The 27,375-nt window shown below is 56.0% G+C and overlaps 1 protein-coding gene across 1 annotated transcript in view; it reads right to left on the minus strand.

Moving 5' to 3' along the window:
* The window catches only part of LOC144611177 (IQ motif and SEC7 domain-containing protein 2-like), an 86,793-nt gene that overhangs the window by 17,238 nt on the left and 42,180 nt on the right, over window positions 1–27,375 (minus strand). The window contains 12 exon segments of the mRNA XM_078430231.1: window positions 890–939; window positions 8,201–8,371; window positions 13,685–13,846; window positions 17,758–17,857; window positions 18,682–18,807; window positions 19,447–19,586; window positions 21,164–21,330; window positions 22,344–22,466; window positions 23,604–23,765; window positions 24,647–24,958; window positions 24,960–25,580; window positions 25,582–25,814. Coding sequence (XP_078286357.1) covers window positions 890–939; window positions 8,201–8,371; window positions 13,685–13,846; window positions 17,758–17,857; window positions 18,682–18,807; window positions 19,447–19,586; window positions 21,164–21,330; window positions 22,344–22,466; window positions 23,604–23,765; window positions 24,647–24,958; window positions 24,960–25,580; window positions 25,582–25,814 — 2,367 coding nt within the window.

A 27,375-nucleotide genomic window follows, 5' to 3' on the forward strand; every position in this document is an offset into this window, starting at 1 on the left:
GCGTGTGTGCGTATGTGTGAGTGTGTGTGCGTGTGTGTGTTTTTGTGAGTGTATGTGCGTGTGTGTGTGTGAGGGTGAGTGTGTGAGGGTGGGTGTGTGTGTTTTTGTGAGTGTGCGTGCGTGAGGGTGGGTGTGTGTGTTATGTGAGTGTGTGTGCGCGTGTGTGTGAGTGTGTGTATGTGAGTGTGAGGGTGGGTGTGTGTGTTTTTGTGTGTGTGTGCGTGTGTGTGCATGTGTGTTTTTGTGAGTGTGCATGTGTGTGTGCCTATGTGTGCGTGTGTGCGTTTTTGTGAGTGTGAGTGCGTGAGGGTGAGTGCGTGCGTGTGCGTGCGTGCATGTGCGTTGATGTGGACGTGTTTCAGGTGGCAGATGGAAGGGCTTTGGGCAGAGTTTGGGACAACGAGCTCACTGTGCACACGGGGACTGAGTTGAACACAATGAGCAGGGGTCACAGAGGTCACACACCAGCCCTCTGCCACCACCCCAGCGAGGACAGACTGGCCAGAATGGTGCCGAGAGCGAGCAAGTGTGGGGAGAGAAGTGGGGGTCCGGACAGACAGACAGAGAGAGCCGCACCATTCCCACTGTGGGGGTGGAGGACTCAAGTACATTGTGGAGGGAGCTCCTCGCAGGCCAGGGTAGCCCAGAGCACAGAATGCACTGGGGCAGAGGGGAGATGGCACTGATGCATACACTGGACGGCCTGAATGGCCACAACACTCTCTGACTGTGAATAGTGGTGGTGGTGGGGGGGTGGTGGGGGGATGATGGAGGCAGGGGAGGCACAATGACATGCATAGAGAGGCAGACTGACGTATGGAGGGCCACGGGCTGGGCTGGGATGGTGGTGAGGGGTGTGAATGGTGGGGATGGACACTGTGCCACTTACTTCCATGGTGCTGTCCAGTGATCCCACACTGTTCCGCCGGCCCCGTTTCCCTGCCCGGACACTACAGGTTAGGAGACAGGACACCGAGACCCCTCCCCACCCCACGCACGCACAGTATAACACACACACAGTATAACACACACACATCTATAACAGAGTACACACACACGCACACAGTATAACACACACACATCTATAAGAGTACACACACACAGTATAACACACAGTATAACACACACACATCTATAAGAGTGCACACACACACACAGTATAACACACACATCTATAACAGTGCACACACACACACACACAATCTATAACAGAGTGCACACACAGTATAACACACACAGTATAACACACACACATCTCTGAGTACACACACACGCACGCACAGTATAACACACACACATCTATAACAGAGTGCACACACACAGTATAACACACACACACAAGAGGAGTTCAGTATAGGAGCAAAGAGGTCCTTCTACAGTTGTACCGGGCCCTGGTGAGACCGCACCTGGAGTACTGTGTGCAGTTTTGGTCTCCAAATTTGAGGAAGGATATTCTTGCTATGGAGGGCGTGCAGCGTAGGTTTACTAGGTTAATTCCCGGAATGGCGGGACTGTCGTATGTTGAAAAGCTGGAGCGATTGGGCTTGTATACACTGGAATATAGAAGGATGAGGGGGGATCTTATTGAAACATATAAGATAATTAGGGGATTGGACACATTAGAGGCAGGAAACATGTTCCCAATGTTGGGGGAGTCCAGAACAAGGGGCCACAGTTTAAGAATAAGGGGTAGGCCATTTAGAACGGAGATGAGGAAGAACTTTTTCAGTCAGAGAGTGGTGAAGGTGTGGAATTCTCTGCCTCAGAAGGCAGTGGAGGCCAGTTCGTTGGATGCTTTCAAGAGAGAGCTGGATAGAGCTCTTAAGGATAGTGGAGTGAGGGGGTATGGGGAGAAGGCAGGAACGGGGTACTGATTGAGAGTGATCAGCCATGACCGCATTGAATGGCGGTGCTGGCTCGAAGGGCTGAATGGCCTACTCCTGCACCTATTGTCTATTGTCTATAACACACACACATCTATAACAGAGTACACACACACAGTATAACACACACACATCTATAAGAGTGCACACACACACAGTATAACACACACACAGTATAGCACACACATCTATAACAGAGTATACACACACACACACAGTATAACACACAATCTATAACAGAGTGCACACACGCACACAGTATAACACACACACATATCTATAACAGAGTGCACACACAGTAGAAAACACACACACACACACACACAGTACAACACACACACACATCTATAACAGAGGACACACACACACACAGTATAACACACACACAGTATAACACACACACATCTATAACAGAGTGCACACACACGCACGCACAGTATAACACACACACACATCTGTAACACACACAGTATAACACACACATCTATAAGAGTACAAACACACAGAGTATAACACACACACATCTATAACAGAGTACACACAGTATAACACACACACAGTATAACACACACAGTATAACACACACACATCTATAACAGAGTACACACACACACAGTATAACACACGCAGTATAACACACACACATCTATAACAGAGTACACACACACACACACACAGTATAACACACACATCTATAACAGAGCACACACACACACACAGTATAACACACACATCTATAACAGAGTACACACACACAACACACACACACACTCACAGTATAACACACACACATCTATAACAGAGTACACATACACCCACCCATAACACTCATCGTACACCCACACAGATAACACACACAGAACTATAACACACACACACACCCCACACACATGCACTTCTACCCACAGCACCCCTCACATACACACCTTATACACACACACTCCCCACAGCACCCCACACACACACACACACACAGAGCTATAACAGAGTATATACACACACATCTATATAGAAACAGAAACATGGAAAATAGGTGTAGGCCATTCGGCCCTTCGAGCCAGCACCACCATTCAATATGATCACGGCTGATCATCCACAATCAGTACCCCGTTCCTGCTTTCTCCCCATATCCCATGATTCCGTTAGCCCTAAGAGCTAAATCTAACTCTCTCGAAAACATCCAGTGAATTGGCCTCCACAGCCTTCTGTGGCAGAGAATCCCACAGATTCACAACTCTCTGGGTGAAAAAGTCTTTCCTCATCTCAGTCCTAAATGGCCGACCCCTTATTCTTAAACTGTGTGTGGCCCCTGGTTCAGGACTCCCCCAACATCGGGAACATGTTTCCTGCATCTAGCCTGTCCAATCCTCTAAGAAATTTATATGTTTTTATAAGATTCCCTCTCATCCTTCTAAACTCCAGTGAATACAAACCCAGTCGACCCAGTCTTTCATCATATGACAGTCCCGCCATCCCGGGGATTAACCGTGCTGAGCCTACGCTGCACTCCCTCAAAAGCAAAAAATGTCCTTCCTCAAATTAGGAGACCAAAACTGCACACAGTACTCCAGGTGCGGTCTCACCAGGGCCCTGTACAACTGCAGTAGGAACTCCTTCACAACTCAAATCCACACACACACACACAGCCAAAACACACATATAGTATACACACACACACAGCTAGAACACATAGTGCAAACACACAGACACAAAGTGTGCACACCCACATATAACAGTGTTCTCACACACAGCACAAACACAGTGGCCACACAGTGTTCACACACAGCACATCCACACAAGTGTACACAAACAGTGCACACACATGTGCTAAACATAGTGTACAGAATGCACACGCACAACAGACCCACACACAGATCATACATACAACATATACCCATGAGACACATGCATTATACATACATATTATACACATCACACATGTATAACACACACACAACACTCAGCATGCAGAAACACACGATACACTCACATGCATAACATGCAGCTCACACCCATAACACGTCTGCACAGACAACATGCTGATATCTCTCTCACACTCTCTCCCTCGCTCCCTGACACTGGGTGAGGGGAGAGTGAGTGGTACAGGAGATGTGGTGCGATGAGCTATGAGGGCTTTACACACTCACGCTGTGTGACAACACCCATCCATGGGCACGGCACACTCGGGTGGGATCAGGCATTCCTGTGAGTACACACACACTCTCGCTGTGGCTCCGCGGCACCTCTCTCTCCCCACCAACGTTCACATTACTCTTCATTCACATTCCCTGCGTTCAGCTCCACGCTCTCCATCCCACGACGTCACACACACCTAGGGTTGCCAACTTCCTCACTCCCAAATACGGGACAAGGTGACGTCACCGCCCCGCGCCCCACGTGACCTCACCCAGCCAGCGGCCACGTGCTCCCACTCTACCAATGGCAGTCGCCTGGGCCGGGAGGCGGGTTGCTACGCAACCTCCATTAGACGGTGCCCGGGCCTACAGCGTCCAGACCTACACTGTCCGGGCCTACAATGTCTGGGCCTACAGTGAGCGAGCCTACAGCGTCCGGGCCTACAGCGTCCGGGCCTACACTGTCCGGGCCTACAGCGTCCGGCCCTACAGCGTCCGGGCCTACAGCGTCCGGGCCTACAGCGTCCGGGCCTACAGCGTCCGGGCCTACAGCGTCCGGGCCTACAGCGTCCGGGCCTACACTGTTCGGGCCTACACTGCCGGGCCTACAGTGTCTGGGCCTACAGTGTCCGGGCCTACAGCGTTCGGGCCTACAGCGTCCGGGCCTACAGTGTCCGGGCCTACAGCGGCCCGCGGGCCTAATACGGGACAAGGGCGGTCCCGTACAGGACAAACCAATTTAGCCCAAAATACGGGATGTCCCGGCTAATACGGGACAGTTGACAACCCTACACACATGACACAGCGCCACATTCTCCCACGGCAACACCATGCCCACACCTCCCGCGTGACCTCGTTGCACAAGCTGCAATGTCACGCTTGCCCCTGCCAACGGCTGGCAGATCTGAGAGGGCCGAGAGAGATCCCCACTCTCCCAACACGCCAGCTAAGTCGGGGTTAAATCCCAGCCCACACACTATTCCAAATCATTTGATAACAGCTCAGCTCAACGTCAGCACCTTCTCCCAGCCAGTGCCCTGCTCTGCCCAAGACCCCATCCCCACGGCTAGTTCATAGAAACATAGAAAACAGGTGCAGGAGGAGGGCGTTCGGCCCTTCCAGCCAGCACCGCCATTCATTGTGATCATGGCTGATCATCCACAATCAGTACCCCGTTCCTGCTTTCTCCCCGTATCCCTTGATTCCGTTAGCCCCAAGAGCTAAATCCAACTCTTTATCTTGAATACATCCAGTGAATCGGCCTCCACTGCCCTCTGTGGCAGAGAATCCCACAGATTCACAACTCTCTGGGTGGAAAAGTTTCTCCTCATCTCAGTCCTAAATGGCCGACCCCTTATTCTTAAACTGTGGCCCATGGTTCTGGACTCCCCCAACATCGGGAACATGTTTCCTGCATCTAGCCTGTCCAATCTCATAAGAATTTTATATCTTTCTATCAGATCCCCTCTCATCCTTCTAAATTCCAGCAGATTTGAGCCCAGTCCACCCATTTGTTCAGTTCAGAGATAGTGGGGAAACAGGCCCCTTGGCCCATCCAGTCCATGCTGGCCTGAGACCCAGACATTAGTTGTATCCTACACACTTACAGAAGCCAATTAACCTACAAACCTGCATGTCTTTGGGATACAGGAGGATACCTGGAAAAACCCCATGTAGTCACGGGGAGAAGGTGCAAACTCTGTACCAACAGCACCCGTAGTCAGCATCGTGTTCGGGTGTCTGGCACTGTGAGGCAGCAACTACCACTGCCTCAATGTGCCATGTAGACACAAAATGCTGGAGTAACTCAGCGGCACAGGCAGCCATCTCTGGAGAGAAGGAATGGGTGACGTTTCGGGTCGAGAACCTTCTTCAGACCCGACCCGAAACGTCACCCATTCCTTCTCTCCAGAGATGCTGCCTGTCCCGCTGAGTTACTCCAGCATTTTGTGTAACCCAGCATCCGGCACGTGCTGGCACCTCTCCCAAGATGTCTCCAGATACTTAAACTTCTGTTAAAGGTGCAAGCTACATCCAGGCATGGAGTAGTTAGTTACCAGAGAGCATCACCCTCAATGCAGGCTGTACCTGCCCCGGCAGTGTGTGTGTGACGGGACAGTGTAGTGGGAGCTTCACTGTGTGTACCTGCCCCGGCAGTGTGTGTGTGAGACGGGACAGTGTAGTGGGAGCTTCACTCTGTGTGTACCTGCCCCGGCAGTGTGTGTGTGACGGGACGGTGTAGTGGGAGGGAGCATCACTCTGTGTACCTGCCCCGGCAGTGTGTGTGTGACGGGACGGTGTAGTGGGAGGGAGCATCACTCTGTGTGTACCTGCCCCGGCAGTGTGTGTGTGACGGGACGGTGTAGTGGGAGGGAGCATCACTCTGTGTGTACCTGCCCCGGCAGTGTGTGTGTGACGGGACGGTGTAGTGGGAGGGAGCATCACTCTGTGTGTACCTGCCCCGGCAGTGTGTGTGTGACGGGACGGTGCGGAGGGAGGGAGCTTCACCCTATAGGGTGGTGGGTGTATGGAACGAAATGCCGGAGGAGGTAGTTGAGGCTGGGACTATCCCAACGTGTAAGAAACAGTTAGACAGGTACATGGATTGGACTGGTTTGGAGGGATATGGACCAAACGCGGGCAGGTGGGACTAGTGTAGATGTGGGGCATGTTGGCCGGTGTGGGCAAGTTGGGCCGAAGTGCCAAATTCTTCTCCGATCTCCAATGATCTTTAGACCCACCCCACTCCTCCCTTGTTATAATAAAAGGATGTTGTAAGATTTACGAGGATGTTGCCAGAACGAGAGGGTGTGAGCTACAGGGAGAGGTTGAGTAGGCTGGGTCTCTATTCCCTGGAGTGCAGGAGAATGAGGGGAGATCTTATATAGGTGTACAAAATCATGAGAGGAATAGATCGGGTAGATGCACAGAGTCTCTTGCCCAGAGTAGGGGAATCGAGGACCAGAGGACCTTGGTTCAAGGTGAGGGGGAAAAGGTTTAATAGGAATCTGAGGGGTAACTTTTCCACAAAGGGTGGTGGGTGTATGGAACGAGCTGCTGGAGGAGGTAGTTGAGGCTGGGACTATCCCAACGTTTAGGAAACAGTTAGACAGGTTCATGGATAGGACAGGTTTGGAGGGATATGGACCAAATGCAGGCAGGTGGGACTAGTGTAGATGGGGCATGTTGGCCGGTGTGGGCAGGTGGGACTAGTGTAGATGGGGCATGTTGGTCGGTGTGGGCAGGTGGGACTAGTGTAGATGGGGCATGTTGGTCGGTGTGAGCAGGTGGGACTAGTGTAGATGGGGCATGTTGGCCGGTGTGGGCAGGTGGGACTAGTGTAGATGGGGCATGTTGGCCAGTGTGGGCGGGTGGGACTAGTGTAGATGGGGCATGTTGGCCGGTGTGGGCAGGTGGGACTAGTGTAGATGGGGCATGTTGGTCGGTGTGGGCAGGTGGGACTAGTGTAGATGGGGCATGTTGGCCAGTGTGGGCATGTGGGACTAGTGTAGATGGGGCATGTTGGCCGGTGTGGGCAGGTGGGACTAGTATAGATGGAGCATGTTGGCCGGTTTTCAAACTGGATCACTCTATGACTCTATCTAACCCTTGCAGTGACTGACTGACCTGCAACAGGAACAAAACAGGATGACGTGCTCTCTCCCGTCACTTTGCAGTGTAGGACAAACAGAAGGAAGTAGCAAGCACACTGCAGGAGCCATTTATGTTTAGACTAGCTACTGCTGGCATATTCTATTATTTAGTCTAGATATATTTTGCCATATTATTTTGGACACTTGGGGGCGGTCATTAGATGTACTGGGTGGTGTATATATACGGGCATGGTCAGACCTGAGACAGAGCAGCCAGCTACAACTTGTACGCGGAATAAGTGCAGCCTGGTTTGTTCATCTCCTTGTTTGTACAACCACTTCAATAAACAACCAATTAAACTGGAAATAACGACTGGGAGATCTGTTCTGTCGGGTCTGCGTAAGATCACTCCGACTCCCTGTGTAGTAATGGCAATTGGAAAAGAAGTCACTGGAAAAGTGGGAAAGTTGCCATTGCACACACAGCGAGGGTAAGAGCCGTGGAGGGCGGTGCTGCCAACTTGCTGCACTGGTGCCTCATTCTCCACACGCAGCTGCAAAGGAGCCCGTCCCTGCCCACCCAGGTTACCTGCATCAGACAGGTCTCGCAGGGAACTGCTGAGCGCGCTGCGTTTCAGCCCCTCCGCCATGGCGTACGTGTCGTCCAGGCTGGTCAGAGTCCCGTTCAAGGCGTCCTTCTTCAGGCTGGCACTCTGGGACATGCTGGTCCGGATCACCCCCTTCTGCTTCTCCAGCTCGGCTGTAGGGAGCGGGGGGGGCAGGGTCAGCGGGCAGGGTCACAACCCCCTCCCTATCTTCACCCCCCCTCCTCCTCCCCTCCCTCTCTCTTCCCCCCCTCTCTCCTCCCTTTCCTTCTCCCCCCCTCCTTCTCTCCCCTCCTTCCCTCCCCTTCTCTTCCCCCTTCCTCTCTTCCCCCTCCCTCTCTTCTCCCCTCACTCTCTCCCCCTGCCCTCTTTCCCCCCCCTCTCTCTTCCTCCCTCCCTCTCTCCCTCCCCTCCCTCTCTTTCTCCCGCCCTGAGTTACTGCAACATTTTTTGCATCTAAACCAGCGTCTGCAGTTGCTTGTGTCTACATTAGAACACCTGGAAACGGCCTGTGACCCACCCCCAGGGGATCTATTATTCCATATCAAAGCCCCCCAAACGTCTGGATTAGATCCCAGTCTGTCACAGCCAAAACGGTACACAATAACGCTACAATTGTAGGGCCACCTTACTCACCATTCACCTGTGGTGTGCAGCATCAAGTTTTGTTACATTTTAAAAGTTATTCACTTTATAAACCTTACTAAATCGCTCCCACTTGTGGGCCCAGTAGCCACGCCTGCTCAGTTGGGGAAGAGTTGCCGGGCTCGGCGACGGTGCACCTGCGCAGCAGAGCCGGGATGACCGGCGCCCGTCCCAGCGTGCCCCGCGCTCGACCTTCCTCCTGTGGTGCAGCGCGGCGGCAGAGAGAAGACCAAAGAAGATGGCCGCCGGCGGGACGGACATGGGGCAGCACCTTGCGGCCACTCTCCTGCTGGTAGCCGCCGCCATGGCCGCGTGGGGCCAGGGTGAGTGGCTCCCTCTCCCCTTTCCTCTCCCCCCTCGCCCGCCCCCACAACGGGGACCCAACGAGACCGCGGGTCGTCTATTTCTATATATAAACCCCCAAAGCCTCTGGTAACTGTAACCCTGTCCGGCCCGGGAATCTATTCAACCGCCCCGACGTGCAGCGGCAGCGGCAGCGTCTTCACCCGCCCCGGATCGCGGGGCTTGGGTCGGCCCGCTGCGGACCTTTCACCGTCCGGTGCAGCCTGGAACTTGGCAACTTCAACAGCCTGACCGCGGGAGAAGGCGGCAGGGGAAGAGAAAAGACATTCTGGCCTTCCATCACAGTGAGGAGGTGACTGGAGGAGACTCACTGTGATGGATGTTTCTTTTTGTTTTGTTTTGTGTTGGTTGTGATTGTGTGTGAAATTGTTTATTTTTATTGCTCTATTGCTGGACATCTTGTATGTGTATGTGACAAATAAACTAGACTTGACTTGACCACTGTCAGTTGTGTTGCAGAAATAAGGAACTGCAGGTGCTGGTTTACAAAAAAAAACCAAGTGCGGTTCAGGCAACATCCCTGGAGAACAAAGAAAAGGTGTGAAGAAGGGCCTTGACTCGAAACGTCACCCCTTATTCTTTCTCTCCACAGACGCTGCCCATCCCGCTGAGATACTCCAGCGTTTTGGGTCTATCTTCGATTTAAACCAGCACCTGCAGTTCCTTCCTGCACAACATGGAAAGGTAACTGTTTTGGATCGGGACCCCTCTCTCAGACTCAACAGGTGACGATTCTGCTGGGGTATAGTGCGCAGCCTAGGAAATAAACTGCAGATGCTGCTTAAAATCAAAGGTAGACACAAAATGCTGGAGTAACTCAGCGGGTCAGGCAGCATCTCGGGAGAGAAGGAATGGGTGACGTTTCGGGTCGAGACCCTCTTCAGACCGATGTCAGGGGAGAGAGCGCGATGTCAGGGGAGATAGAATGTAGTCGGAGACAGTAAGACTGGTGGGAGAACTGGGAAAGGAGAGGGGATAGAGAGGGGAAGGGGGAGGGGATAGAGAGGGAAAGTGGGGACTATCTGAAGTTAGAGAAGTCAATGTTCATACCGTTGGGGTGTAAACTATCCAAGCGAAATTTGAGATGCTGTACCTCCAATTTACGCTGGGCCTCACTCTGACAATGGAGGAGGCCCAGGACAGAAAGGTCAGATTGGGAATGGGAGGGGGAGTTGAAGTGCTGAGCCACCGGGAGATCAGGTAGGTAAAGATGGACTGAGCGGAGGTGTTCAGCTTCTCTCAGCTGTTTGCTTTTGTGGTGAAGGATCTGTTGCAGTGCTGCCAGATGCCTGTGGGAGGCACCAGTGGTCTATCACCAGAGATACTTGCACAAATATTTATATATATACATTTACTTTTATGTAACAGCTCAGTTCATTGTGCTCCCTTTGGTATCAGCCCTTGCAACACAGTCGGAGTCATTAATTCGGGGCTAGAGGGGGCATCTTAATGCTTTCCCTCCACCCTTTCACCTTGCCTGCCCAGTCTTCCGCCCCCACTCTCTGAAACAAAGCATCCAGCACCATCTAGAGGGAAGTTGGATACAAAATGCCGGAGTAACTCAGCGGGTCAGGCAGCATCTGTGGAGAACGTGGATAGGTGACGTTTCACAGAGTGCTGGAGTAACTCAGCGGGTCAGGCAGCATCTGTGGAGAACATGGATAGGTGACATTTCACAGAGTCCTGGAGTAACTCAGCGGGTCAGGCAGCATCTGTGGAGAACGTGGATAGGTGACGTTTCACAGAGTGCTGGAGTAACTCAGCAGGTCAGGCAGCACTTCTGGAGAGAAGGAATGGGTGACGTTTCACAAAATGCTGGAATAACTCAGCGGGACAGGCAGCATCTCCGGTGGGAAGGAATGGATAACGTTTCACAGAGTGCTGGAGTAACTCAGCGGGCCAGGCAGCATCTCTGGAGAGAAGGAATGGGTGACGTTTCAGGTCGAGACTCTTCCTCAGCACCATCTAGAGGGAAGGAAGTCCAGTGATGTCGGAACAAGCAGACGGGAACTCCTTGCCCAAAAAACTATAGCTCCAGAGCAAAAAAAAAAGGCTGCCCTTGCCCACAATAATGTAGTCCCTCCTCCTCCCCATTGACGAACTGTACACTGCAAGGGCCAGGAAGCGAGCGGGCAAGATCATCTCTGACCCCTCTCACCCTGGCCACAAACTCTTCGAACCACTTCCCTCTGGAAGGCGACTCCGGACTGTCAAAGCAGCCACAGCCAGACATAGTAGCTCTACTCAACAACCAAAAGTCTCTTTTTGCTCTGGTTTATTTCACTCACATGTTTAAACTATAATGTTGTGTTCTTAATGTCTTATGCTTTATTCTTAATCGTTTACTGTATGTTCGTGTCGTTACTTGCGAGTGGAGCACCAAGGCACATTCCTTGTACGTGTACATACTTGGCCAATAAATGTATGCATTCATTTATTCATTCATTTATTCAAGACTCCATTCTCCTGTCTCCTCCCTGCTTGCTCCACTACCTGGGAATTAACCCCTCTGCCTCCCGCGAGCCAGCATTTGAGTTTAGTTTAGTGTCGAGATACAGTGGTGAAACAGGCCCTTCGGCCTACCGAGTCCGCGCTGACCAGCGGTGCCCGCACACTAACACTATCCTACGCGCACGAGGACAATTTACATTTGCACCAAGCCAATTAACCCACAAACCTCCACGTCTTTGGAGTGTGAGAGGAAACGAAGATCTCGGAGGAAAGCCACGCAGGCCACGGGGAGAACGTGCAAACTCCGTACAGACAGCGCCCGTAGTCGGGATGGGTCTACGCAGGTGCAGCAGGCAGTGAAGAAAGCGAATGGTATGTTGGCATTCATAGCAAGAGGATTTGAGTTTAGGAGCAGGGAGGTTCTACTGCAGTTGTACAGGGCCTTGGTGAGACCGCACCTGGAGTATTGTGTGCAGTTTTGGGCTCCTAATCTGAGGAAAGACGTTCTTGCCTTACAGGGAGTACAGAGAAGGTTCACTAGATTGATCCCTGGGATGGCGGGACTTTCATATGAAGAAAGACTGGATAGACTCGGCTTGTACTCGCTGGAATTTAGAAGACTGAGGGGGGATCTTATAGAAACATATAAAATTCTTAAGGGGTTGGAGAGGCTAGATGCGGGAAGATTGTTCCCGATGTTGGGGAAGTCCAGAACCAGGGGTCACAGCTTAAAGATAAGGGGGAAGTCTTTTAGAACCGAGATGAGAAAACATTTCTTCACACAGAGAGTGGTGAGTCTGTGGAATTCTCTGCCACAGAAGGTAGTTGAGGCCAGTTCATTGGCTATATTTAAGAGGGAGTTAGATTTGGCCCTTTTTGCTAAAGGGATCAGGGGTATGGAGAGAAGGCAGGTACAGGTTACTGAGCTGGATGATCATATTGAATGGCGGTGCGTACAGGATCGAAGGGCCGAATGGCCTACTCCTGCACATATTTTCTATGTTTCTATGTTTGTATGTCTCTGGCGCTGTGAGGCAGCAACTCTACTGCTGCGCCCTTGGTGAGCAGAGGCTCATCCAGATGGAGTTTCCCTATCCGTGAGACCAGAAGGCCACTGAGCCAGGAAAGGAGTAGGCCACTGACTCCCGAGCCTCCCCCACCATTCAATATGATCGTGCCTGATCTACGCTTATCCCAACAACTCTTCTGTGCTAGTTTCCCTTCTAAAATCATTCACGCATTCATTTCCTCCCGCCTAGACTACTGCAACTCCCTATATACTGGGATCAGCCAATCATCCCTGTCCCTCCTGCAATTGGTCCAAAACGCCACAGCGAGACTCCTGACGGGTCCCCGTAAAGGGACCACATCACCCCGATTCTGGCCTCTCTCCACTGGCTCCCAGTACAGTACAGAATCAACTTCAAGCTCCTCCTATTCACATACAAAGCCCTAAACGGGCTTCCCCCCCCCCCCATATCAAAAATCTTCTAACCCACCACTCTATCTCCAGGTCCCTCAGGTCGGCCGACTTGGGGCTACTGACTATCCCGCGGTCTAGGCTTAAGCTCAGGGGTGACCGCGCTTTTACGGTTGCAGCTCCAATACAGTGGAACAGCATCCCTCTCCCCATCAGAACTGCCCCCTCCATCGACTCCTTTAAGTCCAGGCTCAAAACCTACTTCTACTCCCTAGCGTTTGAGGCCCTCTGAGGGGGCGCTGTGAACTGTTTATGTATGTGCTGTTATGTTTGTGTGCCATTGTATGTTCGTTTTTTAGTACCTGAACTGATGTATAGTACTTTGGTCAACGTGGGTTGTTTTTAAATGTGTTATACAAATAAAATTGACTTAACTTGACGACTAAACTCCAAGGAAAAGAGTCCCAAATAGTCCAGCCTCTGTGGATAGGCCAACTCTCTCATCCCAGGCATCTAACCAAGGATATAAACCAGCGCTCCCTCAGTTTGGAGGAGATTGGGTGGGAGACATGTGGGTGCGGGTACTTACATTCAACACGATATTTCTCCATCTCCTGAACCTCTGCGACGGACTCGCGCAGGTCGCTGGCGAACCTCGTGCGGTCCTGAACGCTGGGTGCGTTAAAGATAATGAGGATTTTCTTCTCTGCGCTGGGGATGGAGGAGGCTAACTTAATGCCATGGGGATAGTCTGCAAGGGAAGAGAGCAAAATGAAAGACACAACCAATATGGTCGCTCACGCCCTCATCCAACATGACCGCCCACGTCCGCATCCAATATGGCAGCTCACGCCCTCATCCAATATGGTCGCCCACGCCCACATCCAATATGGCCGCTCACGCCCACATCCAATATGGTCGTCCAAGCCCGCATCCAAGGTGACCGCCTATGCCACATCCAAAATGGTCGCCCATGCCCACATCCAATATGGTCGCCCACGCCCACAACCAATATGGTCGCCCACGCCCATCATCCATCGTGACCACCCACGCCACATCCAATATGGTCTCCCACGCCCACAACCAATATGGTCGCCCACGCCCACAACCAATATGGTCGCCCACGCCACATCCAATATGGTCTCCCACGCCCACAACCAATATGGTCGCCCACGCCCACAACCAACATGGTCGCCCACGCCACATCCAATATGGTCTCCCCCGCCCACAACCAATATGGTCGCCCACGCCCATAACCAACATGGTCTCCCACGTCCACAACCAATATGGTCGCCCACGCCCACAACCAATATGGCCGCCCACGCCTGCATCCAATATGGTTGCCTTTTGCTCGCAGCCAATGAGGCCACCCTTTTTCACGATCAATGTGGCATTATTCCACTAGCATGGCTCTTTTTCCACAAGCTACGTGGCCCCTCGCATACCAAATCCCCAGCTGCCTAGCCGAAAAATAAATGGTGATCTCGAAGGCTGGCATAACAAACATGAATGATCCCCGTCACAGCAAGCATGGCTTCTAATAACTATGTCTGCTTCAGTAAGTGTAAGGGCCTGTCACACTTAGGCGATTTTTTAGGTGACTGCCGGCGACTGTCATAGTCGTAGCAAGTCGCCCAAAAACCGGCGACTGGACCCCCCCACGACAATGTCTATGACAAGCTACAACAACCTACCACCTAGGCGACGGCAAGCTACCGACAACCGGCAACCCAATCGTCGCGAGGACAATGAAATTCACCGAAGTCAGCACCGGCGACAACCTACGTCACCTTGTGACAACCTAAGACAGCACCTACGTCAGGAGACGTCAAGCTACGCTCATTGGCGTCAAACCCACTGTCGCTGAAAATTTCTCAACATTCTGAAAATCCAGCGGCAAGCAGAAAGACGCTACGACTCTTTGGAGACGACTCACGACCATACAGGCGACAAGCCGATGACCATGTGCTGACAGCCTAGTCGCCTCTAGTCGCCTAAACAATGGCCTAAGTGGGACAGGGGTAGTGGTCAGCATGCCCACAACAAACATGGCTGGCCTGGCTGCCGCTCACCAGTATATCCACCATCGGACACATTCTGGTGGTGCCCACGCCAAATGCCCTCCCTTTTTATTATTATTTGCAACAAAAATAATTTATTCAATCACGATCACGATACAAAACAAAACAGGTCTAACACACCATAGTACAAAGTCACCAAATTATCTGGACACTAATTTTCAGACAACTGCGTTACAATTCTTACAAATATACTAAATAACTACGATACAACTATGTCCCACTCTAACACCGCCCGGGCGCGGACATAATCCCGGAAAAGGGGCAGGCAGCCGGCACAGGCAGAGCCCTCTTCCGCCTGGCGCCGTGACTCACCAATGGCCAGCTTGGCCAGGCCCAGGAGCAATCCGACCCGACCAGGACATCTTCAGCCCCCCTACCCTCTCCCCACAGCACAGGGCGTCCAGAGATGAGGATAGTGGGTGTGAAGTGCAGCCAGAAGGCAGGGAGCAGCCCCTTCAGATATTGGAGCAGGGGCTGCAACCTCACACACTCCATGTACACGTGGAACACAAACTCACACACTCCATGTACACGTGGAACACAGACTCACACACTCCATGTACACGTGGAACACAGACTCACACACTCCATGTACACGTAGAACATACACTCACACACTCCATGTACACGTGGAACACACTCACACACTCCATGTACACGTGGAACCCACACTCCATGTACACATGGAACACACGCTCACACACTCCATGTACACGTGGAACACACACTCTTCCAGCCCCCGCAGAAGTGGCAGGCGACATCACTGGCATGTATTGGCAGGCCACTAAATAATACTGAGCTCTCCCACAGTGGGGAGCAATCACAAATCCAGTTAGTTGGCGTCATGTTTCAAATGAGTTGCCGATGCCCACACATGCATCATCTCAGCCTGGTTTGGGAACAGCTCTGCCCAAGACCACAAGCAATGGCAGAGTTGTAGATGTAGCCCAGTCCGTCACTCCGACCAAACTCCCCACCATCCACTCCATCTACACTGCCTCGTAAGCAAGGACTTGTCTCACCGCGGTCAATAGACAATAGGTGCAGAAGGAGGCCATTTGGCCCTTCGAGCCAGCACCGCCATTCACCGTGATCATGGCTGATCATCCACAATCAGTAAGTACCCCGTTCCTGCCCTCTCCCCATATCCCTTGACTCTGCTATCTTTGAGACCTCTATCTAACTCTCTCTTGAAAGCATCCAGAGAATTGGCCTCCACTGCCTTCTGAGGCAGAGAATTCCACAGATTCACAACTTTCTGGGTGAAAAAGTTTTTCCTCATCTCTGTTCTAAATGGCCGACCCCTTATTCTTAAACTGTGGCTCCCCCAACATTGGGAACATGTTTCCTGCCTCTAGCATGTCCAATCCCTTAATAATCTTATATGTTTCTATAAGATCCCCTCTCATCCTTCTAAATTCCAGTGAATTCAAGCCCAGTTGCTCCAGTCTTTCAACATACGACAGTGCCGCCATCCCGGGGATTAACCTGGTGAATCTACGCTGCACTCCCGCAATAGCAAGAATATCCTTCCTCAAATTTGGAGACCAAAACTGCACACAGTACTCCAGGTGCGGCCTCACCAGGGCCCTGTACAACTGCAGAAGGACCTCCTTGCTCCTATACTCAACTCCTCTTGTTATGAAGGTCATTCCCTCTTCTCCCATCTCCCGTCGGGCAGAAGGTGCAGAAGCTTGAAAGCGCGAACCAGCGGACGCAGGAACAGCTTCTCCCCGTTGTTATCAGACTAGTGAACGGTCCTCCCTTCAGCAAGTGTAGACTCCATCTCCCAGCCTACCACATTGCAAAAACTACTCTTTCTCCTGCATTTTCTCTGCAGCTTTAACATGCTATATCCTGTATCAATGTTTCTGTTTTACACACCACAAGCACCTTTACAGCCTTCACCGTGGATTGTCACCTTGTCGCGGTGGAGAAGCTTGTGTGGTCCTGAGATCCTGAGAGCGATGCCGTCTGGAGCTACGATCCACTGATAGGGTCACTACCGGTGGTAAGGTCTGGTCAACTACTGGTAGGGTCACCCATGGCGGTAAGGTCGAGGGGGAGGTCCCTGACAAAGAGCAATCCGACCAACACCTCAACGGTGGAACAGGCGGAGGATGGTGGCTGACTTTAGTGGAGCGTCACAACGGCTGGGAAGGCGGATGAAGGCTGCAGCAGAAAAGGGTCCCCGGTCGTCTTGGACTCCATGGATCCTGACCCGGATCTGTCAAGGACCGTGTGGTGGCTGTCTGTGCACCAGTCTCCCCACAGGTGTCCGACCGTATGGAGAGGACAGTCAGACTCGCTTCCAGTGACCGCCGATGATGAAGCTAGAGTGTAGACTCCATCTCCCAGCCTACCTCATTGCAGAAACTACTCTTTTTCCTGCATTTTCTCTGTAGCTTTAACATGCTATATCCTGTATCCCTGTTTTCTTTCTGGTTTACACACCACACTCTGGTATTTGTTTTGTAAGGGAGCCCTCCCTCCCTCCCTCCCTCCCTGCCCACCCAGCTGAGCAATTCACCCCTCATCAGTGTGGGGGGTGGGTGGCGAGGGAGGCTGGAGGGGGACTTACAGGCATTCTGAAAGAGATTGACCTTCATCTCGTGTAGGGGAAAGGACTGGCGGAAGCTGTACGTCACAGAGATCTTCTTCTTCTGAAAGACTTTGGTGACCTGAGAGAGGGAGGCAGGGGAGAAGGGTTAGACCGGGGCAGGGGGCAGCAGGGGAGAGAGAGGGAGGGAGGGAGGGAGGGAGAGGGAAAGGTTAAATCAGGGCTGCAGGGAGTGAGAGGGGAAGGTGAGGCGAGGGGGTGGGGGAAGCTAGAGATGAGGGAGGAGGGTTAGACCAGGGTTAAAGCCAATGGCAGAGGGAACTTGGAAAGAAGATTTAAACCAGGATCAAGGGGAGAGTGGGTGTATAGAGGAACTGAGAGATGGGAGGATTTATAGCCCGGTGGGATGGAGAAGGGGTGAGAGTTGAGATGGAGAATGAGAGGTGATGAGGAATGTGAAAGGGAGGTGTGGAGGGAGCGATCGGAGAACAGAAAGTGAAGGGCGAGATGCAGAGAGGAAGCAGTGTCATAGGGTGGGGGCAATGGAGTGAGCGAGGAAGGGGAGATGAAAAAGGTGGAGAGAAATGTGGTAGAGAGGGAGGGAGGGAGGGGAGACAAAGAAGTTTTGAGTGGGGGATTGGCGTGACTGGCTTTTTTGACAATCTGTGGAAAAGGGCTACTGCGTGTGTGCGTGCGTGCTGTGTGCTCATGTGTGTGCGTGCGGTTGCGTGTGTGTGTGCATGTGTGCATGCGTGGGAGCGTGTATGTGTATGCGTGCATGTGTGTGTGCGCATGAGTGTGTGTGGGTGAGTGTTGCGTGTGTGCGTGTTTGTGTTGCGTGTGTGCGGTTGCGTGTGTGTGTGCGCGTGTGTGTGTGCGCATGCGTGTGTGCGTGCGTGCGAGAGCAGGGGTGGGGAGCATGTTCTGTGTGGGTGAGGTACTCACCACCAGCAGGTCATTGAAGAGGAAGACCTCTCGTTGGTGCACGCCAGGTTTCTGCGGCCTGTTGGGATCGGGCACCTCGTACAGACGGCAGCAACACACCAGCCTCCGGTGAGACAGCGACAGAACCTAGGCAGCGATCACAGGTGCAGCTCAGACACACACAATCTTTGTCCAACCCACGCTGAGCAATGCAAAGGGAGCTTCACTCTGGGTCTGACCCCAGGAGTGTGTGTGACGGGACAGTGTAGAGGGAGGGAGCTTCACTCTGTGTCTGACCCCAGGAGTGTGTGTGACGGTACGGTGTAGATGGAGCTTCATTCTGTGTGTGTGACGGGACAGTGTAGAGGGAGGGAGCTTCACTCTGGGTCTGACCCCAGGAGTGTGTGTGATGGGACGGTGATGTTTACGAATAAGGGGTCGGCCATTTAGGACTGAGGTGAGGAAAAACCTTTTCCACCCAGAGTTGTGAATCTGTGGAATTCTCTGCCACAGAGGGCAGTGGAGGCCGATTCACTGGATGCTTTCAAGAGAGAGAGTTAGGATTAGCTCTTAGGGCTAACGGAATCAAGGGATATGGGGAGAAAGCAGGTACAGGGTACTGATTGTGGATGATCAGCCATGATCATATTGCTGGCTGGAAGGGCTGAATGGCCTCCTCCTGCACCTGTGTTCTATGTTTCTATGTCAAGGGAGCTTCACTCTGTGTGCGGTGTTGAGGGGATGGTGTTGAGGGCTGATCCCGCTCCAGGGCCCTGTGTTGCTTACCGGCCTCTTGCCCACGATCAGCCTCTCCACGGCCTGGACCTGGGACACGTGGTCATCGTTTGTCCGCAGCTCCCGTTTCTGGATGCGATGGTAGATTCCCACCAGCATGTCCCGCGGAATGTCGTCTCCATTGTCCACTCCTGCAGGGCAAAGTGTGGGCAATGATGACTCACCAGCAGCCCGTTCTCAGCACTGGCGGGCGGGCTGGCGGGCGGGCAGGCAGAAGGGCGAGCGGGCGGGCTGCTGCGCCTGTCCTCCAGAAAACTGGTCTAACCGTGAGAGGCGCGAGCTTCCCTCTGCTGTCACCCAGGAACCCAGACTGGGTGGGTGGGGCGGCGAGAGAGCTCAGGGTGTGGGACGGATCGTCACGAGGGGTTGCCAACGATCTCACTCCCAAACCACCCCACACCTCACGTCACCTCACCCAGCCAGCGGCCACGCGCTCCCGCTCAACCAATGGTGGCCGCCCGGGCCGGGAGGCGGGTTGCTACGCAAACTACGTTATTCAGCGTCCGGCCCTACAGAGCCCCCCGGGCCTACAGCGCCCGGGCCTGCAGCATCCGGGCCTACAGAGCCCCCCGGGCCCACAGTGTCCGGGCCCACAGCGTCCGGGCCCACAGCGTCAGGGCCCACAGCGTCCGGGCCTACAGAGCCCCCCGGGCCCACAGAGTCCGGGCCCACAGCGTCCGGGCCTACAGAGCCCCCTGGGCCTACAGCGTTCGTGCCTGCAGCATCTGGGCCTACAGAGCCCCCCGGGCCCACAGAGTCCGGGCCCACAGAGTCCGGGCCCACAGAGTCCGGGCCCACAGAGTCCGGGCCCACAGCTTCCGGGCCCACAGAGTCCGGGCCCACAGAGTCCGGGCCCACAGCTTCCGGGCCCACAGCGTCCGGGCCCACAGCGTCCGGGCCCACAGCTTCCGGGCCCACAGCGTCCGGGCCCACAGCGTCCGGGCCCACAGAGTCCGGGCCCACAGCTTCCGGGCCCACAGCGTCCGGGCCCACAGAGTCCGGGCCCACAGCTTCCGGGCCCACAGCTTCCGGGCCCACAGCTTCCGGGCCCACAGCGTCCGGGCCCACAGCTTCCGGGCCCACAGCTTCCGGGCCCACAGCGTCCGGGCCCACAGCGTCCGGGCCCACAGCGTCCGGGCCCACAGCTTCCGGGCCCACAGCGTCCGGGCCCACAGAGTCCGGGCCCACAGAGTCCGGGCCCACAGCTTCCGGGCCCACAGAGTCCGGACCCACAGAGTCCGGGCCCACAGAGTCCGGGCCCACAGAGTCCGGGCCCACAGCGTCCGGGCCCACAGCTTCCGGGCCCACAGCTTCCGGGCCCACAGCGTCCGGGCCCACAGCGTCCGGGCCCACAGCGTCCGGGCCCACAGCTTCCGGGCCCACAGCGTCCGGGCCCACAGAGTCCGGGCCCACAGAGTCCGGGCCCACAGCTTCCGGGCCCACAGAGTCCGGACCCACAGAGTCCGGGCCCACAGAGTCCGGGCCCACAGAGTCCGGGCCCACAGCTTCCGGGCCCACAGCGTCCGGGCCCACAGAGCCCCCTGGGCCTAATACGAGACAAGGGCGGTCCCGTACGAAACAAACCCCAATTTAGCCCAAAATACGGGATGTCCCGGCTAATACGGGACAGTTGGCGACCCCAGGCTCACTGCCGCCAGTCCCGGCAACATGGTGGTTGTGTTTTAAAGTCTGTTTTAACGAGACTCACCACGCAGGTTCTTAATGAAGTCGTCCATTTTCATCTTGCGCTCGATCTTGACGTTGGGGCTGTACATGTCGGTGTTGAGAAGGATGATTGCGAAGGCCAGGATGAAGATGGTGTCCGGGTTGCGGAACTGGCGCACCAGCGCAGGGTTGCAGATGCAGTACCGCTGGCTGCGAGCAGGAGAGAGACGACGCATTACACACTCGCAGCTCCGACACACCCGCTGCGTGCCCACACCCGCGGTGTAGGGGGGGAGGGGAGGGGTACGGAGACGGGGGGGAGAGAGGGGGGCACAGAGACGGGGAGAGAGAGGGGGGCACAGAGACGGGGAGAGGGGGGCACAGAGACAGGGGGAGAGAGGGGGGGGCACAGAGACGGGGAGAGAGGGGGGGCACAGAGATGGGGAGAGAGGGGGGGCACAGAGACGGGGAGAGGGGGGGGGCACAGAGACGGGAGAGAGGGGAGGCACAGAGACGGGGAGAGAGGGGGGGGCACAGAGACGGGGAGAGAGGGGGGGGCACAGAGACTGGGAGAGAGGGGGGGGCACAGAGACGGGGAGAGAGGGGGGGCACAGAGACGGGGAGAGAGGGGGCACAGAGACGGGGAGAGAGGGGGGGGCACAGAGACGGGGAGAGAGAGGGGGGCACAGAGACAGGGGGAGAGAGGGGGGGGCACAGAGACGGGGAGAGAGGGGGGGGCACAGAGATGGGGAGAGAGGGGGGCACAGAGACGGGGAGAGAGGGGGGGTTACAGTGATGGGGAGAGAGGGGGGGGCACAGAGACGGGGAGAGAGGGGGGGCACAGAGACGGGGAGAGAGGGGGGGGCCACAGAGACGGGGAGAGAGGGGGGGTTACAGAGATGGGAGAGAGGGGGGGCACAGAGACGGGGAGAGAGGGGGGGGCACAGAGACGGGGAGAGAGGGGGGGCACAGAGATGGGGAGAGAGGGGGGGGGGGCACAGAGACAGAGAGAGAGGGGGGGGCACAGAGACGGGGAGAGAGGGGGGCACAGAGACGGGAGAGAGGGGGGGCACAGAGACGGGGAGAGAGAGGGGGTTACAGAGATGGGGAGAGAGGGTGTAGCTGCCGGAGGGGAGGGGGTTGCAGAGACGGGGTTAGGAGGGTGGGAGGGGGAGAGGGATGGGGGGAGGGAGAGGCGAGCACTGTCGAGTGCCGGTCCTCACCTGAAGGATTCGATCAGCCTCTCCACCTTCTGGGCCTCTCCCTGAACACGGATGTGAGCCTGGAACTTGCGCAGGGCCTCATCCAGTTCCATGCCACCGAAGTCCATCTCATCCACCACACAGCTGCAGGCAGGGGAGGAGAGGGGAGGGGAGGGGAGAGGAGAGGAGAGGAGAGGGGAGGGGAGGAGAGGAGAGGGGAGAGGAGAGGGGAGAGGAGGGGAGGGGAGGAGAGGAGAGGAGAGGAGAGGAGAGGAGAGGAGGGGAGAGGAGGGGAGAGGAGGGGAGAGGAGGGGAGAGGAGAGGAGAGGAGAGGAGAGGAGAGGAGAGGAGAGGAGAGGAGAGGAGAGGAGAGGGAGAGGAGAGGAGAGGAGAGGAGAGGGGAGGAGAGGAGGATTCAGTATGACACGCGGGTGCGACCATGTAAGCTGCCCCCTGTAATCAGCCACTGCTGTCTCGGAGCTCAGCAGATCACAGAATAAAAGACTAATGTGATGGATCAGCAGACACTCGGTGGGCCGAAGGGCCTGTGTTCCTCACTCCTCCGACAGCTCAAAGTCACAACTAGAGAGGTTTCATGCTGGGGCGAGGGGCAGTGACGAGGAGCAGGAATGTAGAAGGGTCTCGACCCGAAACGTCTCCCACTCCTCTCCTGAGATGCTGCCTGACCCGGAGTTACTCCAGCATTTTGTGTGTCTTCGATTTAAACCAGCATCTGCAGTTCTCTCCTACACATGTATGTATGCGTGTGTGCATCAGTCTCTCTCTCCCCCCCAGTCTCTCTCCCCCCCAGTCTCTCTCCCCCCATCTCCTCTCTCTGCATCTCTCTCTCTCTCTCTCCCCCCTAGTCTCTCTCTCTCCCTCCTAGTCTCTCTCTCTCCCCCCATCTCTCTCTCACTCACAGTCTCCCTCTCACTCCCTAAGGAAGGGGGTGACGGGGCAGCTATTACACCGTTTGTCCTGATTCTCTCTCCACAGATGCTGCCAGACGTGCCGAGTGTTTTCAGACTAGCTGCTGTTCTGTTGGGGACAGGCGGGTTGGCGGCCAGTGGGTGGGAGGGGGGCGGGCATCGGGTGAGGGGAGGGGGGCGGGCGGGCGGGCGGCCGGTGGGTGAGGGGAGGGGGGCGGGCGGCCGGTGGGTGAAGGGGGCGGGCGGCCGGTGGGTGAGGGGGGGCGGGCGGTGGGTGGGAGGGGAGGGGGGCAGGCGGGCGGTGGGTGGGGAGGGGAGGGGGGCGGGCGGGGGGCTAGGGTGGGTCACTCACTCCAGTACGTCGCGGTTGAACTGCTTCTGCCGGTTTCCCAGGAACTCGCCGATCATCTGGCGGCTCAGCCCCTTGCGCTCCAGGATGAAGCGCGCCACTCCCACGGGGGTGTCCGCCACAAAGCCCCGCTCTATCAGGTACTGGATGCCCTTCTCCGGCTTCCTGCCCCGCGCCACACAGGGGGAGAGAGGGGCAGGTTAAACCCTGTGGCACCAGCCCACCCTGCCCACACACCTACCCTCTCCTCACGCCCACCCTCCCCACATGCCTACCCTCCCCACCCGCCCAGCCTCCCCTCCCCTCACGCCCACCCTGCCCCGTCTCTGCCAACCGCCCCTCCCCCAGGATCACACACAGGACTCACAGCAACACGCATGCCACAGTCACGGACCACACGCACGTCACAGTCATGGATCTCACCCGTCCCATAGGCACAGCACGCCAGTGTCACGGACCACACGCAGGACGCATGGATGTGAGAGTCACGGAGCATGCAGCAGACACACGGATCACACACACGGACCACAGGGCAGTCATGGAGCACACACCAGACACACGGATCACACACGCGGACTACAGGGCAGTCACAGGTCATGCAGCAGACAGGCAAGCACGCCAGAGTACTGGCCCGCGTGGGAGTGAGGGACGGGGCGAGCGGGGTGTGAGTGAGTGAGTGAGTGTGTGAGTGGGCACGCACTTGTTGAACCGATGCGGTACTGGCGTGGCTGGAAGACGTCGTTGTTGAGGGACAGGGTGGGTGAGTAGGCGTGTGTGTGAGCGGGCGTGTGTGTGTGAGTGGGCACGCACTTGTTGAACAGGTTGAGTCCGATGTGGTACTGGCATCGCTGGAAAACGTCGCTGTTGAGGGACGGGGTGAGTGTGTGAGTGTGTGAGCATGAGCACGCACTTGTTGAACAGGTTGAGTCCGATGCGGTACTGGCGTCGCTGGAAGACGTCGTTGTTGAGGGACGGGGTGAGTGGGCGAGCGTGTGAGTGTGTGGGCGGGTGTGTGTGTGAGCGGGCGAGTGTGAATGGGCACGCACTTGTTGAACAGGTTGAGTCCGATGCGATACTGGCGCCGCTGGAAGACGTCGTTGTTGAGGGTGGGCGAGTCCCAGCTGTGGCGAGTTTCACGTAGGTAGGTCTGGGGGCAGGACGGGGCCTCCGGCAGGCTGTCTCGGGATGAGGATCCCGTGCTGCAGTTGATGGTCTCGTTGGAGTTGAGCGTGCTGTCCAGGCTCTCGTTGTCGCCGTCCGACAGCTCGGTCTCCGCCTTGCCATTGCGGCTGGCCTCGCCGGGGGGGTCCAGGCGGCGCGGGGCGGGCGGGGGTGGAGGGGGAGGAGGAGGGGGGGGGAGGAGGAGGGATGTGGTGGACGGGGAGAGGGGGCAGGGGGGGCTGGGCCTCGGCCTCGTAGCCCAGCTGCCTGCCCAGTGAGCCTCGCTCGGAGCGGTCGCTCATGTCCACTGAGCTGTCGCTGGGCGGCTCGATGGTGAGCAGCGGCAGGTGGGCGGCCCGGCGCCGGTAGTCCCGGCACTCCGAGCAGGCAGCTGCCCTCCGTTCCCCCACCGCCTCGCCCTCCCTCGCCGCGGGCACCCAAGGCTCAGAGGAGGCGGGGGATGCTGGCGTGGAGCGGGCACCCTCACCCTCCTCCAGGTACAGCGTTACGTCACTGTAGCTGGTGGTGGAGTCCTCCGTCTTCACCCTGCGGCACTCCGGCCTGCCCTCGTACCCTCCCTCCTCCTCCTCTTCCTCCTCCTCTTCCTCCTCCTCCTCCTCGCCCTCCCCCAGCCGCGGGTTGTCTGCGGGGGCCCGGCCCAGTGCGTCGTCGATGGAGTCGGCCAGCGAGCGCACCTGCTTGGAGAAGGACTCCTCCAGCTCGCACATCTCATTGGTGAAGTCGCTGGAGGCGGTGGTGGAGCCGCCCGCCTCGGGGAACTGGTCGCTGCGCTCCGAGTGGCTACGGGAGACCAGGCCCCGGACCCCCGGCCCCCCCCGCCCCGGCCCCCCGCCCCTGCTCGTACTCCTCGAAGGAGTACTGCATGCGCATGTTGGACAGCACGATGCGCCGGGACATGCGGCTCTCGCTCAGCGAGCTGCGCAGACGCTCAAAGTTCTTGTTCATGCGGTACTGACGGAACGCCGTCTGGATGGTGCGGGCCGCTCGGCGGCACAGAAAGTAACCACCGTACTTCCGCTCCAGCATCTCCACCTGACAGAGAGAGGGAGGGAGGGAGGGGGAGAGAGAGGGGGGGGAGAGAGGGGGAGAGAGAGGGGGGGAGAGAGGGGCAGAGAGAGAGGGGGGGAGAGAGATGGGGGGAGAGAGAGACAGAGAGAAAGGGGGAGGGGGGAGTGAGGGGGGGAAAGGGGGAGAGAGAGAGGGGGGGAGAGAGGGGCAGAGAGAGAGAGGGGGGAGGAGGAGAGAGAGGGGGGAAAGAGAGAGGGGGAGAGGGAGGGGAAGTGAGAGAGGGGGAGAGGGAGGGGAAGAGAGAGAGGGGAGAGAGAGAGAGGGGGAGAGAGAGAGAGAGGGGGAGAGAGAGAGAGGGGGAGAGAGAGAGAGGGGGAGAGAGAGAGAGGGGGAGAGAGAGAGAGAGGGGGAGAGAGAGAGAGGGGGAGAGAGAGAGGGAGAGAAAGGGGTCAGCATTACCACTCTGCGGTGTTGTACCAACACACACCCCTCCACTTCCCTGGTTCCAGGGTGGCACAACAGGCACAGGCACTCGGACACCCTGCCTGAGACACGGGTTCAATCCCAGCCTCTGCCACCCACTGTGTGTGTACGTGTGTGTGTGTGTGTGCATGTGTGGCTGTGTGTGTGTGCGTCTGTGTGTGTGCGTGTATGCGTGTGTCTGTGCGTGCGTCTGTGCATGTGTAAGAGTGTGTGTGTGTGGGAGTGTGTGTGGGAGTTTGTGCGGGAGTGTCTGTGTGCGTCTGTGTGTGTGTGTGCGTCTGTGCATGTGTAAGAGTGTGTGTGTGGGAGTTTGTGTGGGAGTGTGTGCAGGGGTGTGAGTGTGTGTGTGTGCGCGCGCGTGTATGCGTGTGTTTGTGCGTGCGTAAGAGTGTGTGTACGGGAGTGTGTGTGGGAGTGTGTGCGGGAGTGTGTGTGTGTGTGCAACTGTGTGTGTGCGTCTGTGTGCGTGCGTGTATGCGTGTGTCTGTGCGTGTGTAAGAGTGTGTGTGTGGGAGTTTGTGTGGGAGTGTGTGCGGGAGTGTGTGTGTGAGTGTGTGTGTGTGCGCATCTGTGTGTGTGCGTGTATGCGTGTGTCTGTGCGTGCGTCTGTGCATGTGTAAGAGTGTGTATGTGGGAGTGTGTGTCGGAGTGTGTGCGGGAGTACGAGTGTGTGTGAGTCTCTGTGTGAATGTCTGTCTGTGTGCGCGTGTCTGTGTGTCTTGTAGGCGTGTCTGTTTCATGTGCGTGCGTGTGTATCTGTCTCTGTATGTGTACAGGAAAGATGTTGTCAAGCTGGAAAGGGCTCAGAGAAGATTTACAGGGATGTTGCCAGGACTAGAGGGTGTGAGCTACAGGGAGAGGTTGAGTTGGCTGGGTCTCTATTCCTTGGAGCGCAGGAGGATGAGGGGTGATCTTATAGAGGTGAACAAAATCATGAGAGGAATAGATCGAGTAGATGCACAGAGTCTCTTGCCCAGAGTAGGGGAATCGAGGACCAGAGGATACAGGTTCAAAGTTGGTGGGGCTGGGGAGGGGGGGAGAGGGTAGGCTGGGATGGGGGACAGGGGGAGAGGGTGGGGAATGGGGGAAGAGGGTGGGGAAT

The sequence above is a fragment of the Rhinoraja longicauda genome, chromosome 39, assembly GCF_053455715.1.
Source record: "Rhinoraja longicauda isolate Sanriku21f chromosome 39, sRhiLon1.1, whole genome shotgun sequence".
NCBI lineage: Eukaryota > Metazoa > Chordata > Chondrichthyes > Rajiformes > Arhynchobatidae > Rhinoraja > Rhinoraja longicauda.